This window comes from Primulina huaijiensis, chromosome 13 (assembly GCF_012295235.1).
Source record: "Primulina huaijiensis isolate GDHJ02 chromosome 13, ASM1229523v2, whole genome shotgun sequence".
NCBI classification, from domain to species: domain Eukaryota; kingdom Viridiplantae; phylum Streptophyta; class Magnoliopsida; order Lamiales; family Gesneriaceae; genus Primulina; species Primulina huaijiensis.
Window position 1 is genome coordinate 209,969 of NC_133318.1, and position 12,760 is coordinate 222,728.

At 34.4% G+C, this 12,760-nt stretch overlaps 1 protein-coding gene across 5 annotated transcripts; it reads left to right on the plus strand.

Annotated features, from left to right (window-relative positions):
• Window positions 1-2,589: 2,589 nt before the first annotated feature.
• Window positions 2,590-5,465, plus strand: LOC140991067 (cyclin-dependent kinase inhibitor 3-like). 5 transcript variants are annotated; one of them, XR_012177783.1, is made up of 5 exons: window positions 2,590-2,908; window positions 3,236-3,295; window positions 3,953-4,040; window positions 4,810-4,995; window positions 5,116-5,465. XR_012177783.1 is itself a non-coding variant. In XM_073460976.1 (4 exons), the coding sequence occupies exons 1-4, from the start codon at window positions 2,688-2,690 to the stop codon at window positions 5,183-5,185; spliced, it is 540 nt and encodes a 179-aa protein (XP_073317077.1). In that variant the 5' UTR covers window positions 2,590-2,687; the 3' UTR covers window positions 5,186-5,465. The 5 variants fall into 5 exon arrangements, 4 of the variants coding, with proteins under 4 accessions (XP_073317077.1, XP_073317079.1, XP_073317080.1 ...); XM_073460976.1 differs by lacking the exon at window positions 3,953-4,040 and having other exon boundaries at window positions 4,807-4,995; XM_073460978.1 differs by lacking the exon at window positions 3,953-4,040.
• The last annotated feature ends 7,295 nt before the right edge of the window (window positions 5,466-12,760 follow it).

Consider the following 12,760-nt stretch of genomic DNA (forward strand, 5'->3'; position numbering starts at 1 on the left):
CCCTATATTACAAATTTGATTTGACATTTCATCACTTGTTATTCAATTTTTTCTATCCAAATTAAACTATCATCATGCACACCTCTTTTTAATTTCTCACCCAAATAAAAATAATCACCACCTAAATTGTCTAACAATATCATATATATTTCATTAATTTTTCCATATACAATGTATTTGTTTCGGTCACTCGTCTCAAGAATGAATGACATTTATGATCACCGAATAAAGATTTTCTATTCCACCTTCTTTTGTAATAGTAAAATAAATTTTTTTTTTATTCGCACAAACAAAAAATATATAAAATTTAATATATTTAAACTATTTTTTTAAATTAAAACACAATGTCTATATACGTATTACGTGTCAAGAAATTATTATATATACTATATAATTAGAGAGACTGAGAGATCAGAGAACTCACTCACCCTTTGGTGCCACCAAACAGTTTGGTACGAAAGCCTAATTAATCCGAACGTAAGGAAAGTGTTGAAATATCTCGCTGCATATTGTGTTAGGTGTTACAACACCGCACCAACATTTAACTATGAAACACGCAGTCATTTTATTGCACTGTATTTTTATATCATACAACCATCCTTCACATTTTATTGAATAATTCTTCGTAAGTTCAAGGCATCACTAGCTCTTTTTCCTGTCGTAACGAGGACAACATATACGGCTGCTTCCGGCAAATCCAGGCGGCACACATCGGCATTTCTTACAGCATACGACACAGGTATCCATACACAGCTGCTGGTGGTTTGTTAAATTCCAGCATCTATCCCGCATTTGATGTTGCATTCTAAAAATTGTTCATATTTAATCAAAAGAATCGGATATATTTTAAATCACATATATATTATTCATTACATTAATTGATAGTCCTACAAATGTTTTTAATAATTATTGTAATAAATTATATTAATATAATTTTTAGATTTGTATAAAAAAAAACTATTTAATAATAAATAAAAAATTATATAATATATATTCATGCCCGCATGTATAACTGGAGACTAGTCTTTTATATCGAGTATTGTGAAAAATATGAAGAGATGGAGATCCATATTATATATGGATGAAAACTCGCGATCTTGCGTAACGCCACAAGATGTCCAATCAACATCCACGAGACCGGGGTTAGTAAATGATAACATGAAATTAGTTTGTGTTGAAGTAATTCATTTGAGCAATGAGTTTTGGAAAATGTATTTAAAATGATACATACTTATTTTCTTTCAAAGGAAAAATTAAAAGTTAGAACATTTTGAAATCCATGAATTAATTTGAAATTAATATTCTAAAAAATAAAATGGATTTGGAAAAAAGTGAGATAGGTATAAAAGCATGTAAAGATTAAGGGTAATTAAATATATATTTACCAGTGAAATTCGAATAATGGAAAATGAAGACACACACATATAATTTAAATATATAATGCTCAAGTACTAAATAATATTGCACATGGGACATTGCACGGATTTATTTTATTGACTTAAGATAATTTGTCACGCTTGAAAGGGTAGTATTCTTATTTTAAAAAAAAGAAAAAGAAAAAAAGGTAGTATTTAATATTTAGATATGATATGATGACATGCATTAACTCGTTGCTCGTACAAATCTGAATATTTTTTTTCTAATTTTGTTTTGCACGGCTGAGGGGTCCTTCGTATTTTCTACGTTTGTCTCATGATCGATTTAAATTTTTTTTTATATATATATTTTTTTGACATGGTTGAATTAACAAAATTTATGGATGGATTTTAATAATAATTGAGTTAGATTTTATAATTTGAAATGCAATTCTGCCCAAATCAATCTTTTCTAATGCCCAAATCAATCTTTTCTGCATTGAGTAATCAAGCACGACCTTACTTTTATTCTTTGTATAATTTACTTTGGTAGCTAAGTTAATGGCTATGTTTGGACGTTAGCAAGTTATATATAATATTATTCCCATAGGAACCGACACGGTTCACCAACAACAATTATTTTATTCTTGAAATTCTGAGCAGAGAATAGTTTTAGCAATGATTAGGGGCATTAATTTTAAATTAATATAATAAATAATCGCAGAATCTTTTATCATGGAAATTCCTGTACTATTTCTTTTCTTTTCTTTTTTTTTTGTGAACATAATAATTATTCATAATTGAAACATTTGATTGGATTTTCAGGCCAGCCTTCTCCGGCCATTTAACGTTTGATACTCATTTTCAATATTCAAAATAAGAGACCTTCTAAGTTGAAATTTAAATTTTAATTCATTTCTTTACATTTATCACACACACACACACACACATATATATAACTGAATATTGCTGCCTAATGTTACAAGTTTAAAAGAAGAAGAATAATCCGAAATTTTGATTTAAGCCGTCTATTGGAAAATAGACTTATAATTACACACATACATATTCTTATTTTGTGATTTGTTGCTTCATTTAGGGGAAAAAAAAAACATGTTTGGTACAACAAATTCAGCGAGATTTATGTTTACTAAAAAATAAAAATTTAATATTAATAATAAATTATTTTTTTAAAAAATTATATTATACTAGTATAATAACAGGATTAATTTAAAAATATTATATTTGGTGATGAAACCCACAACAGATCCTGCTGCACCATTCTCACTTCTCCATTCTCTGACCGTCTCAATCTGTAGGTGTTAAGCATTAATAATGGGGAAATACATTAGGAAAGCGGAAGCCACGACTGACGTGCCCGTAACGGATTCCTCTCTCGGTGTACGAACTCGCGCCAAAACCCTAGCCTTTCGACGCCTCGAGAAGTCGCAGGTTTCGCGGAAAGTACGGCGAAGCCGTCGCTGTGGACGAGGAGCTTTGGTTGAAGTTGAGGCCTCTTTGGGGGAAAACGTTTTGAATACGGAAGCCAGGGAAAGGTATATATATGTACGAATGGCCATCCTCTTTTTTGTGAAAAATTTGTTGTTTTCATTTTTGCGTGTCAGAATCAACGTGCGGGCATCTTTTGTGACTTTTTTTACTCCGAAATTTTGGTGTAATCTGTTAAAATATTAAGGGGTTAATCCCAGTTCTTTGATTTTTTTTTTTCTTTGAAAAATTTTGAGCCTACACCAAATTTTTTTCCTTAAATTCTTCGCATATTATGTCCTCCTCCTCTTAATGGTCAACTCCGCTGACCGTAGCTCGCTCCTTCACTTCCTTTCATTGCATTCTCTCACTTTACATTATGCATGGAATTACAGCAAGTATTCTTCATATTTTTGGTGGAAAAAACCAGTATTGTGCGTTTGGAATTTTAGGAAGTATTTTACCTCTCTTTGATAGAACTCTTTCTGGGAATTGTTTGCACATGCAGCAAAAAATTATGGCATTCTTTTGTTTTGGCCTTTTAAAGTGCTCCTCTGAGCTCCGTTTGTTTTATTTATCTATTGTTAGTTTTTTTAACCAGAGATTATTTGCTCCTTTTTATCTGATATTTCATTTCCAGGGGCTTTGTCTTTTGGGAACTCTAATTGCACGCAAATTAATTTGTTTTTTTCTCAGATAATAGTTCGAGGTTTGTTATAAAAAAAAAATTTGTTGTTATTTTCTCAAAATCGAAAAGAAAATTTTTTTTTATTTGATTCCAGCTATCTTATACTATTACGCCGAACCAGACAATTAGCTATAATTGAATTATTGAGGCCTGTATTTATTGGACAAAATTGCATTTTTTTTAAAAAAATTTACTGCCTTTTGTATTCAATATTCTACTCTCTTAGACTTTATCTTTCGTTTCTCCTGAATAAATTAAACATGAAATTCGTTTTTTTATTTAAAGGTGCCACTGTCTCCTCGGTCATGCTCGTCTACCTTGGATGTGCTGGTGCTTTCAGTTCATACTTCCATCTTTAAGCAATCATCTCTTTGTTATCTAAGAAGTGGAGTTTTAATTGGAATATCCTTTTCATTCTTTTCAGTGTCTTTAATGCTACATGGGTTAGTTTTTTATGCATTGAACCAGCATATTTCAGATGTGGAAACTTTGTAAAATTGCTTTCACAAAAGGTAAGCAAAGCTGTGTGGCTGTATCGTTCTTTTCATGAAATAAACAATCTCGATTTCTGCATTCTTTTCAGCCCCACTTACCTTATGTGAATAAAAACTCAACGGTTCCCTTTCCCCCACAATTATTGTAGTTCGATATTTATTCCTCTTCCCTACACCATTGGGTGTGTTACGCTTGAACTTTAGTCCCTTCCTACTGAGACTCAAAAAATGCTACAATTTTAAATGTTTTGGATAAAATTTCAAAATTTTTCTTCAAGAGGTATCTTTGTTTCTTGACATGAAACCTGACATTAACTAGGAACATTATTTCCTCGAAGAATTTTGCTGTAAAAAGCTTATGTGAAAGGAATATGAGGAGCACATGAGTGGTTAAAAGAGTCGCATACTCTTTGATTTTTACTAGATTGTACCTGCATCAATGGCTTTGGAAACCTCATTTGTGGCTGCATGCGTTTTGTTAATGGGGCCACACCAAGATTTAATATTACTCGGGGAAGCTGTTCTTGTATCATTCTCAGATCTGGGAGAAGTGACCCCACACACTCCCTACACGAAAAAAAATTGAAATTTTATTGTAATTTATGCAAGCTTTCCTCATTAAATGTTTCATTGATTTGGCCCTCAACTAAACTCTTTTTTCGGTTATCCGAGATCAATCATTTCCCTTTCTAATTTTATAAAGTAATGCTGCATGTGGAGTTTTTGTGTACATTACCTAATTTGGAATGTGTATGGAAAAGGCATAAAAAAATTCATTTTCCAGCAGAGACACAAGGGAAAGCACCCCTTGCAGTTCAACAATGGGTTCCAACCCAGGCCCGGCCACTGGTTCAAGTGCTTCTAATCGAAGGGGGCCCCCAAATCCCCTTTTTATGAATGTCCCCACACCATTTGAACTTGAGGAATTTTTCACCCATGAAGAGCAAGCACTGCAGCGCCTTTTCACGGAAAAGTATTGTACTCCATTTTGTTGAAAATACTTGAAACTTTTCTTTTTTTCTAATTTTGTTATTTGATATCCCATGTTTTCTAAACTCCGAGGATATTTGGATTTACACTCTACCTTTTTCAGGTACAATTTCGACTTTGTGAACGAGTTACCAGTCCTGGGACGTTATGAATGGTTGAAAGTGAGCCCCTGAGTAGGAATAGCATTGTGGGTTTGTGCCGAGGGAAGATCGTAATGAGTGATGCATTTCTCGAATACTCCATCGTTAGTGGAATGAAGATTAATTTGTGCAGAGCTATCCAGCAACCTTTGGATACATGCATTGAAGATGTGTAGTTTAATGTAGAATAGTAGGGCTGTTAGTTTGGTGACTAACTATTTAGAAGTTGATTTCTCAGGCATTGTATTATTTAATAAAGTCACCAAGTTGTCATTTGGCGGTCACTTCAATATTTATTCAGACACTTCACTTATTTTCATGTCATGTTTTGCTTTCCTCCCATATATTGTGTTTACATGCATTGGTAGCTTCGAAGGGGATTCAAATTGCCAAGTTTAAGGATTAGTGCTTTCACCAGCAAACCTAACAAACACGAAATCAAATTTTTAGTACAGAATAGTTCGATTCTGAATTTGGAATCTGAACTCAATATGTATGTGTATATGAATATTTTGGTTCATTGCATTATCATGAAAGTTTGGATTGATTTGGCATGTTTTTTTGGTAGGTGAACAAAAGATGGCATGTGTGGGCGCAGGCCGACAGTGTCATGTTTGCGGGCGGACCCCTTAGTCTTGACTTTGACGACTCTTCCTACCCATCCATCTACCATTATATTCATTACTTTTGGAATGCAATTTTTTGTAAAATAAAAAATTAATTATAATGATCATATTATATATGTTTTGATTTTTTTAAAATAAAAAATTATATCCATCAACGACGATGGGCCTCGTTGGCAACACCAGCTGTTAAAAGAGATTAATTATTTTGTAAAAATGTGTTTTTCTGATATAGCACTTTAGTTTTGTATATAAGAGGTTAGTTGTCGGTTAGTAGTTAGAGAACAACATTTTTCTTTCATATTGAAATTCTGGAGCAATGGTTCTCCGTTTTTTCCTTCTCCAATTTTGATTTCAACATGGTATCAGAGCTTCTCCTTTAGATTTGATTTTTTCATTACTCGATCCTCGTTGCTTAAAGGATCTGTATCTTCTTCGAATCGAGTGTACTACAATCAGCTTCAACTGGAATGGCGTCTTCTGTAATCGATGTTCTCGATCCGCTTCATGTTAATCCGTCCGACACACCAGGGCTCAATTTGATAAATGAGCAACTAATTGGCACTGAGAATTACGGGATCTGGAGTCGTGCAATGTTAATTGCGCTGCGAGCTAAGAATAAGCTCGCATTCATAGATGGAAGCTGTAAACGACCGGCTTCTGGATCAGATCAAATTTTGCAGTGGGAGAGATGTAATGCGATTGTTTTATCGTGGATTATGAACTCCGTATCCAAGGAAATTTTCAGTGGAATTGTGTATTCCACGGATGCAGATGTGGTCTGGAATGATTTGCGTGAACGGTTTAATAAGGTGAATGGATCGAGGATCTTCGCGCTTCATCGAGAAATCGGTCGTCATGTTCAAGGTAACAATTCGATTTCAGTGTACTATTCCAAACTTAGACAATTGTGGGATGAGTACGGATCTCTAGTGACATTGCCTACGTGCTTATGTGAGTCTTCGAGAAAGTATGTTGAATTTGATCAACAGCATAAGCTTCTTCAATTTCTTATGGGACTCAACGATAGCTTTGTACATATACGAAGTCACATTTTAATGATGGATCCTCTTCCAACTGTTAACAATGCCTTTGCTATTATTTCACAAGAAGAATCACATCGAAGTATGCTGAGTGTGATTCCACAGCAGCTGGAATCCACGGCTTTTTTTTCTGCCCAGAATAAGAAGAAATATGATGTTCGTTGTGAGCATTGCAATATGCTTGGGCATAGCAAAGAAAATTGTTTTAGGCTAATAGGATATCCTCCTGGACACAAATTATATAAAGGACAAATGAAAGGTGGTAATCAAAGGTTTAATAGGGAAGGAGAATTCAGAGGTAAAACGGTGGGAAGAGCTAATGTCTCTGTTGTTGATTCTGGAGAAGTTGAACACCCTGCACAACTTCCCAACACAGGGTCATTCTTCACCCCTAAACAGTATGCGGCTATTCTGAAACTTCTTGCGAAGGAACCACCAACCATTGAATCACATACCTCTACTCTTTCTGCAAATATGGCAGGTATTGATACACCTTGTTCTATTACTGATCTCGAGTGGATAATTGATACTGGTGCCAATGATCACATGGTTGGGGGTAATGGATTACTTGGCAGCTCTAAATCTTGCACAGATGTCACGGGCTCAATTCAATTGCCAAATGGCAGTACCACCAAGTTTAGCGCCTTAGGAACCATGCCTATTAATAAAGCCACACACTTGTCCAATGTTCTTTTTGTTCCCGAATTTCGCCACAATCTTCTCTCCATTTCTAAGTTCACTAAGGAACATCACTGCTTTGTCACATTCTTCCCATGTTTTTGTGTATTTCAGGACCTCTCAAGTGGGAAGATAATGGGGATTGGTAGAGAAAGACATGGACTATACTACCTAGACACTTCGAGTTTGCGTTCCAGAGGTGTTCCAAACACTTATACTTCTAAACTTCCATTGTATAGGTCGTCCCTTTCTGCTGTTAATAATACACAGTGTACTCATGTATCACAAGATATTCTATGGCACCAACGACTGGGACATATTTCTTTATCTCGAATGAAAATGTTGTCTTTTTTACCTGCTACTTTTGAGTTATCTCATTGCTCTATTTGTCCTTTATCCAAGCAAACACGTAAGAGTTTTCCCCAACGAAGGTCATTTGAATCTTCTAAGGCTTTCCAGCTTCTGCACATGGATGTTTGGGGGCCTTTTCATACGCCTACACATCATGGGGAGCGTTTTTTTCTGACAATTGTTGATGATTTTACACGTGCCACTTGGGTATATCTTATGCATTCCAAATTAGATGTTCTTCCTTTGATCAAAAGATTTTTAGTTTCCATCAAGACACAATTCTCGGCTACTGTTCAGATTATACGAACAGATAATGCCATGGAATTTTTCCAACAGGAATGCACTACCTTTTTCCATGACCTGGGCATCATTCATCAAAGTTCTTGTCCTTATACTCCTCAACAAAATGGGTTAGTGGAACGTAAACACAGGCATATCCTCGATGTTGCTCGTTCTTTGATGTTTCAAGCATCTTTTCCTCCTCAATACTGGGGAGATTGTGTGCTTGCTTCTGTCTACATTATCAATCGAACACCAACACCTCTTTTATTGAATAAGACACCTTTTGAAGCCTTGTTTGGATCCCAGCCTTCTTATTCCCATTTGCGAGTGATAGGTTGCCTTTGTTATGTGTCCACCTTGCCTAGGAGAGATAAATTTGCCCCTCGTGCAAGTGCATGTGTTTTCCTTGGATATTCAAATACTCAAAAGGGATATAAAGTTCAAGATCTCAACACCAAAAGAATTTTTGTCTCCAGAGACATCATCTTTCATGAAACAATCTTTCCTTTCTCCTTTGCTCCTGTTTCCAAACCTGTATTCTCTCAATTGGATGTACCCATTTCTATTTCTGAACCTCTCTCCACCCACGCACCTCCTCCTGCTCCTGTACCCTGTCCTGTTCGACATTCTACTCGTATTTCAAGACCACCTATTTGGTCTCATGATTACGTATGCTCTCATTTACAGTCCTCCCTTTCTCAAGTTCATTCACTATCCAATTATGTCAAATATGCTGGTCTATCGCCTACTTATCATGCTTTTCTTTCCTCCTTCTCTGCCATAAAAGAACCATCAACCTACCATGAGGCAGTTCTTGATTCCCGTTGGCAATCTGCTATGGATTTAGAGTTGCAAGCCTTGGACAGCAATCACACATGGGAGATTGTTGATTTACCTCCAGGTAAGGTCCCTATTGACAATAAATGGGTTTATAAAATTAAATACAATCCCGATGGCAGTGTGGATAGGTTCAAAGCACGCCTTGTTGCTAAGGGCTACACCCAACTCTATGGTGTGGATTTTCATGACACCTTTTCTCCAGTGGCCAAAATTGCCACTGTTCGCTGCCTTCTCAGTGTTGCTGCTATGTATGGCTGGCCTTTATATCAGATGGATGTCACAAACGCATTCCTTCAAGGTGACCTTGATGAAGAGCTTTACATGGTCCTACCTAAAGGCTTTCGAAGTCAGGGGGAGTGTCTTGAGGGACTTCGAAACAAGAAGGATATCCGAAGCACTAAGGTGTGCAAACTGTTAAAGTCCCTATATGGCCTCAAACAAGCCTCAAGGCAGTGGAACATGAAGTTCACATCAATCATGAAGGCAGCAGGTTTCTGTCAATCACAAAATGATCACTCAATGTTCATAAAGAAAGAGCAAGGCTTTGTTACCATATTACTGGTATACGTTGATGATATAGTGATCACGGGGAATCACGAAGAGTCAATCCAAACACTCAAGAGGCATCTAAACTCGCACATCAAAGTTAAAGATTTAGGAACATTAAGATACTTCCTTGGAATCGAAGTTGCTAGATCAAAGGAAGGGATATGTTTGAATCAGAGAAAATATGCCCTTGAACTCATATCAGATGCGGGATTATCTGGTGCAAAAGTGTGTGACACTCCTATGGAGCAAAATGCTAAGTTCACATCAAAAGACTTTGATGATAGTGCAGGGCAAGACACTGGTTTGGACCCTCTGTTGGAAGATGCCAGTGCATATCGAAGATTAGTTGGTCGACTCATATATCTTACGGTAACAAGGCCAGATATTTGCTTTGCGGTTCAGACGCTGAGCCAATTCATGAACAATCCTAAGACATCTCATTTGGAAGCAGCTTTAAGAGTATTGAGATATCTAAAGTCTGCGCCTGGCAAGGGAATTCTACTGACAGCAAATTGTTCCTTGTTATTGACAGCTTATTGTGATTCGGACTGGGGGACTTGTGCCATGACTAGAAGGTCCATAACCGGATATTGTGTTAAGCTTGGAGGTTCACTGATTTCATGGAAAACAAAGAAACAAGCAACTGTATCAAGGTCATCAGCTGAGGCAGAATACAGAGCGATGGCTAATACGACATGCGAGGTTGTTTGGCTGGTTGGCATTTTAAAGGATATGGGATTAGAGTTAACACTTCCAGTTATGATGTATTGCGATAGTACTTCGGCTCTACACATTGCAGCAAATCCGATGTACCACGAAAGAACGAAACATATAGAGATCGATTGTCATTTGGTTCGAGAGAAGATACGTGACGGGTTAATCAAGACTTCGCACATCAAGACTGAAGAACAACCAGCAGATTTGTTCACCAAGGCCTTGAACAAAACACAACATCAGAATCTCTTGTCCAAGCTTGGAATGCTAAACTTATTCCAAGCTTGAGGGGGAGTGTTAAAAGAGATTAATTATTTTGTAAAAACGTGTTTTTCTGATATAGCACTTTAGTTTTGTATATAAGAGGTTAGTTGTCGGTTAATAGTTAGAGAACAACATTTTTCTTTCATATTGAAATTCTGGAGCAATGGTTCTCCGTTTTTTCCTTCTCCAATTTTGATTTCAACACCAGCCCCTGCTGCTTTTGTTGACATTTTATTATCATTTTGTATTTTGTGGGGAAAAATTCGGTAATTATTCAATGTTGTTGAAAACAGAAAAAGTGAATTTATTTGCCTCTTCATCGCAGGGCTAGCTTCTGTTTAAACAAACGTATTTATATTGATTTTCTATTTAAAGTCTTACTTGGAAGAAGTGGATCAGAAGTTGTGCATTAAATTTTAATATCGAACATAATTATCTATATAGTACATAAATTGATTATATATAATGGCTGATTGCATTATTAAGGAATGACTAATCTTGTACATAACTCATTTTTAATAATAGGGGTCTCCTAGTTTTCAGTAAACCTCAAATTCAACGAAAACATCCTTATTTTTCCCAGCCAATTTTTATTTATTTTCCAGATTCAGACGCGCGGCTTTTAATTTAGACACAAATAACAAACAAAATATTTGTGCTAAATCATCACCAAACAAATTGGTTCCAAAATATACGTATATATATTGTGTACTTTATATGACGGTTAAGACTACACCTAACCATTAATTGATGATCCAAATGGCTGAGATATTTCAATCTTATTACATCACTTTAAAGGATTCGGTTATCATTTTTTATTCATTGATTTTCTGCCCCAAAAATAACGGCTCTTTGCATTGAGGAGGAAGGGCTACTGCATGCATATTTTCTTGATAATAAAATTCTGATGCTTAATTTGTTGAGTGTTTTGTATCATCTCTATAGAGAATCTGAATCGTTGTGTAAACTCTATGCGTGCTTCCCATAACCTTGGACGTACGATTGGTTTCAATCCAAACCAAGTAAATTCTTGCTTGGTTTTTTTTTTTTTTTTTTTTTTTTTTTTTTTTTTTTTTTTTTTTNGATGTATTCAATTAAGACTTTTACATACTCCATAGAAGTCTAGTGGTATTCAAAATAGACTTTCATAGAGTTTTAAAAAGTCAATTGATATTCAACATTGACTTTTAAAAACTCTATAAAAGTATATAAGTATTCAAATTTTCAATAGACTTTTAATAACTTGATGGAATTCATTAACATACAAACATTAAAGCTTAAGATACAACTATAAATTGTCAAAAATTGTATTTGGTTCAACCCAAAGATTTAGATGGATTTTTAAAACTTTTAACTCATACACAAGCTATTTATTTATTTCTATGTCGCTTCACATCACCTCTCTTCTTATCTTCTCTCCTCTCATCTATCTCTATCATTCTATCAAATTTTCGAAGTGTATCTCTATATATATTTTCATTTTTCCTTTTTAAATTTTTCATTTTTTGGCTGATTGTTTATTTAATAATTTTTTATTTTAATATCATAGGAAATTTTGAATTTTAATTTATAATTTATACAAATTAATGTAATTTTCAATAAAAATAAAAGATGATCCAAAAAATGTCACTGAATTCTTAATAATTGAATAGCCTCGCAACAACCATGATTTTTTAAATTCTTTTTAGCATTTTCAATTAATACATAAGCTATGATATTTTTATAGAAAATTATATCCACACGATGCTAAATAATATTCTTTTCACATGTATATTATCAATTCAAAAACAAGATTACAGATTAATCAATTGATGTATTTTAAAAAATTTACAAACATGCATACAAACCCNATGTTATAATTAAATACAAAATTTATAAAATTCTATAAAAAAAAATTCACAAAAGTGTATAAAAATCTTGCAAAAACTCTACATGAATCCATATAAATCTGTTTATAAATTTGTGAGAATCCATAAAAGTCAATAAAAATATATCATTTCCATAAAAGTCTATCATTTGAAAAAGTCATTAAAAATCATCAAAACTCTGAATTAAATACACTCACTAATATCGGAGACAGATTCTTCCAAAATATAAGATTCTTGGTGGCTCGATTGAAAGGTGTCTGCAAATAATATATGATTTCATTCTTTGAATATAATATGAAATTATAAATCTAAATTCAAGATTTAAGTATCTTGTTAAATTTGGATTTAAGATGGATAATTTAAAGGACTCGAAATTTTATCAAATTCTATATAATA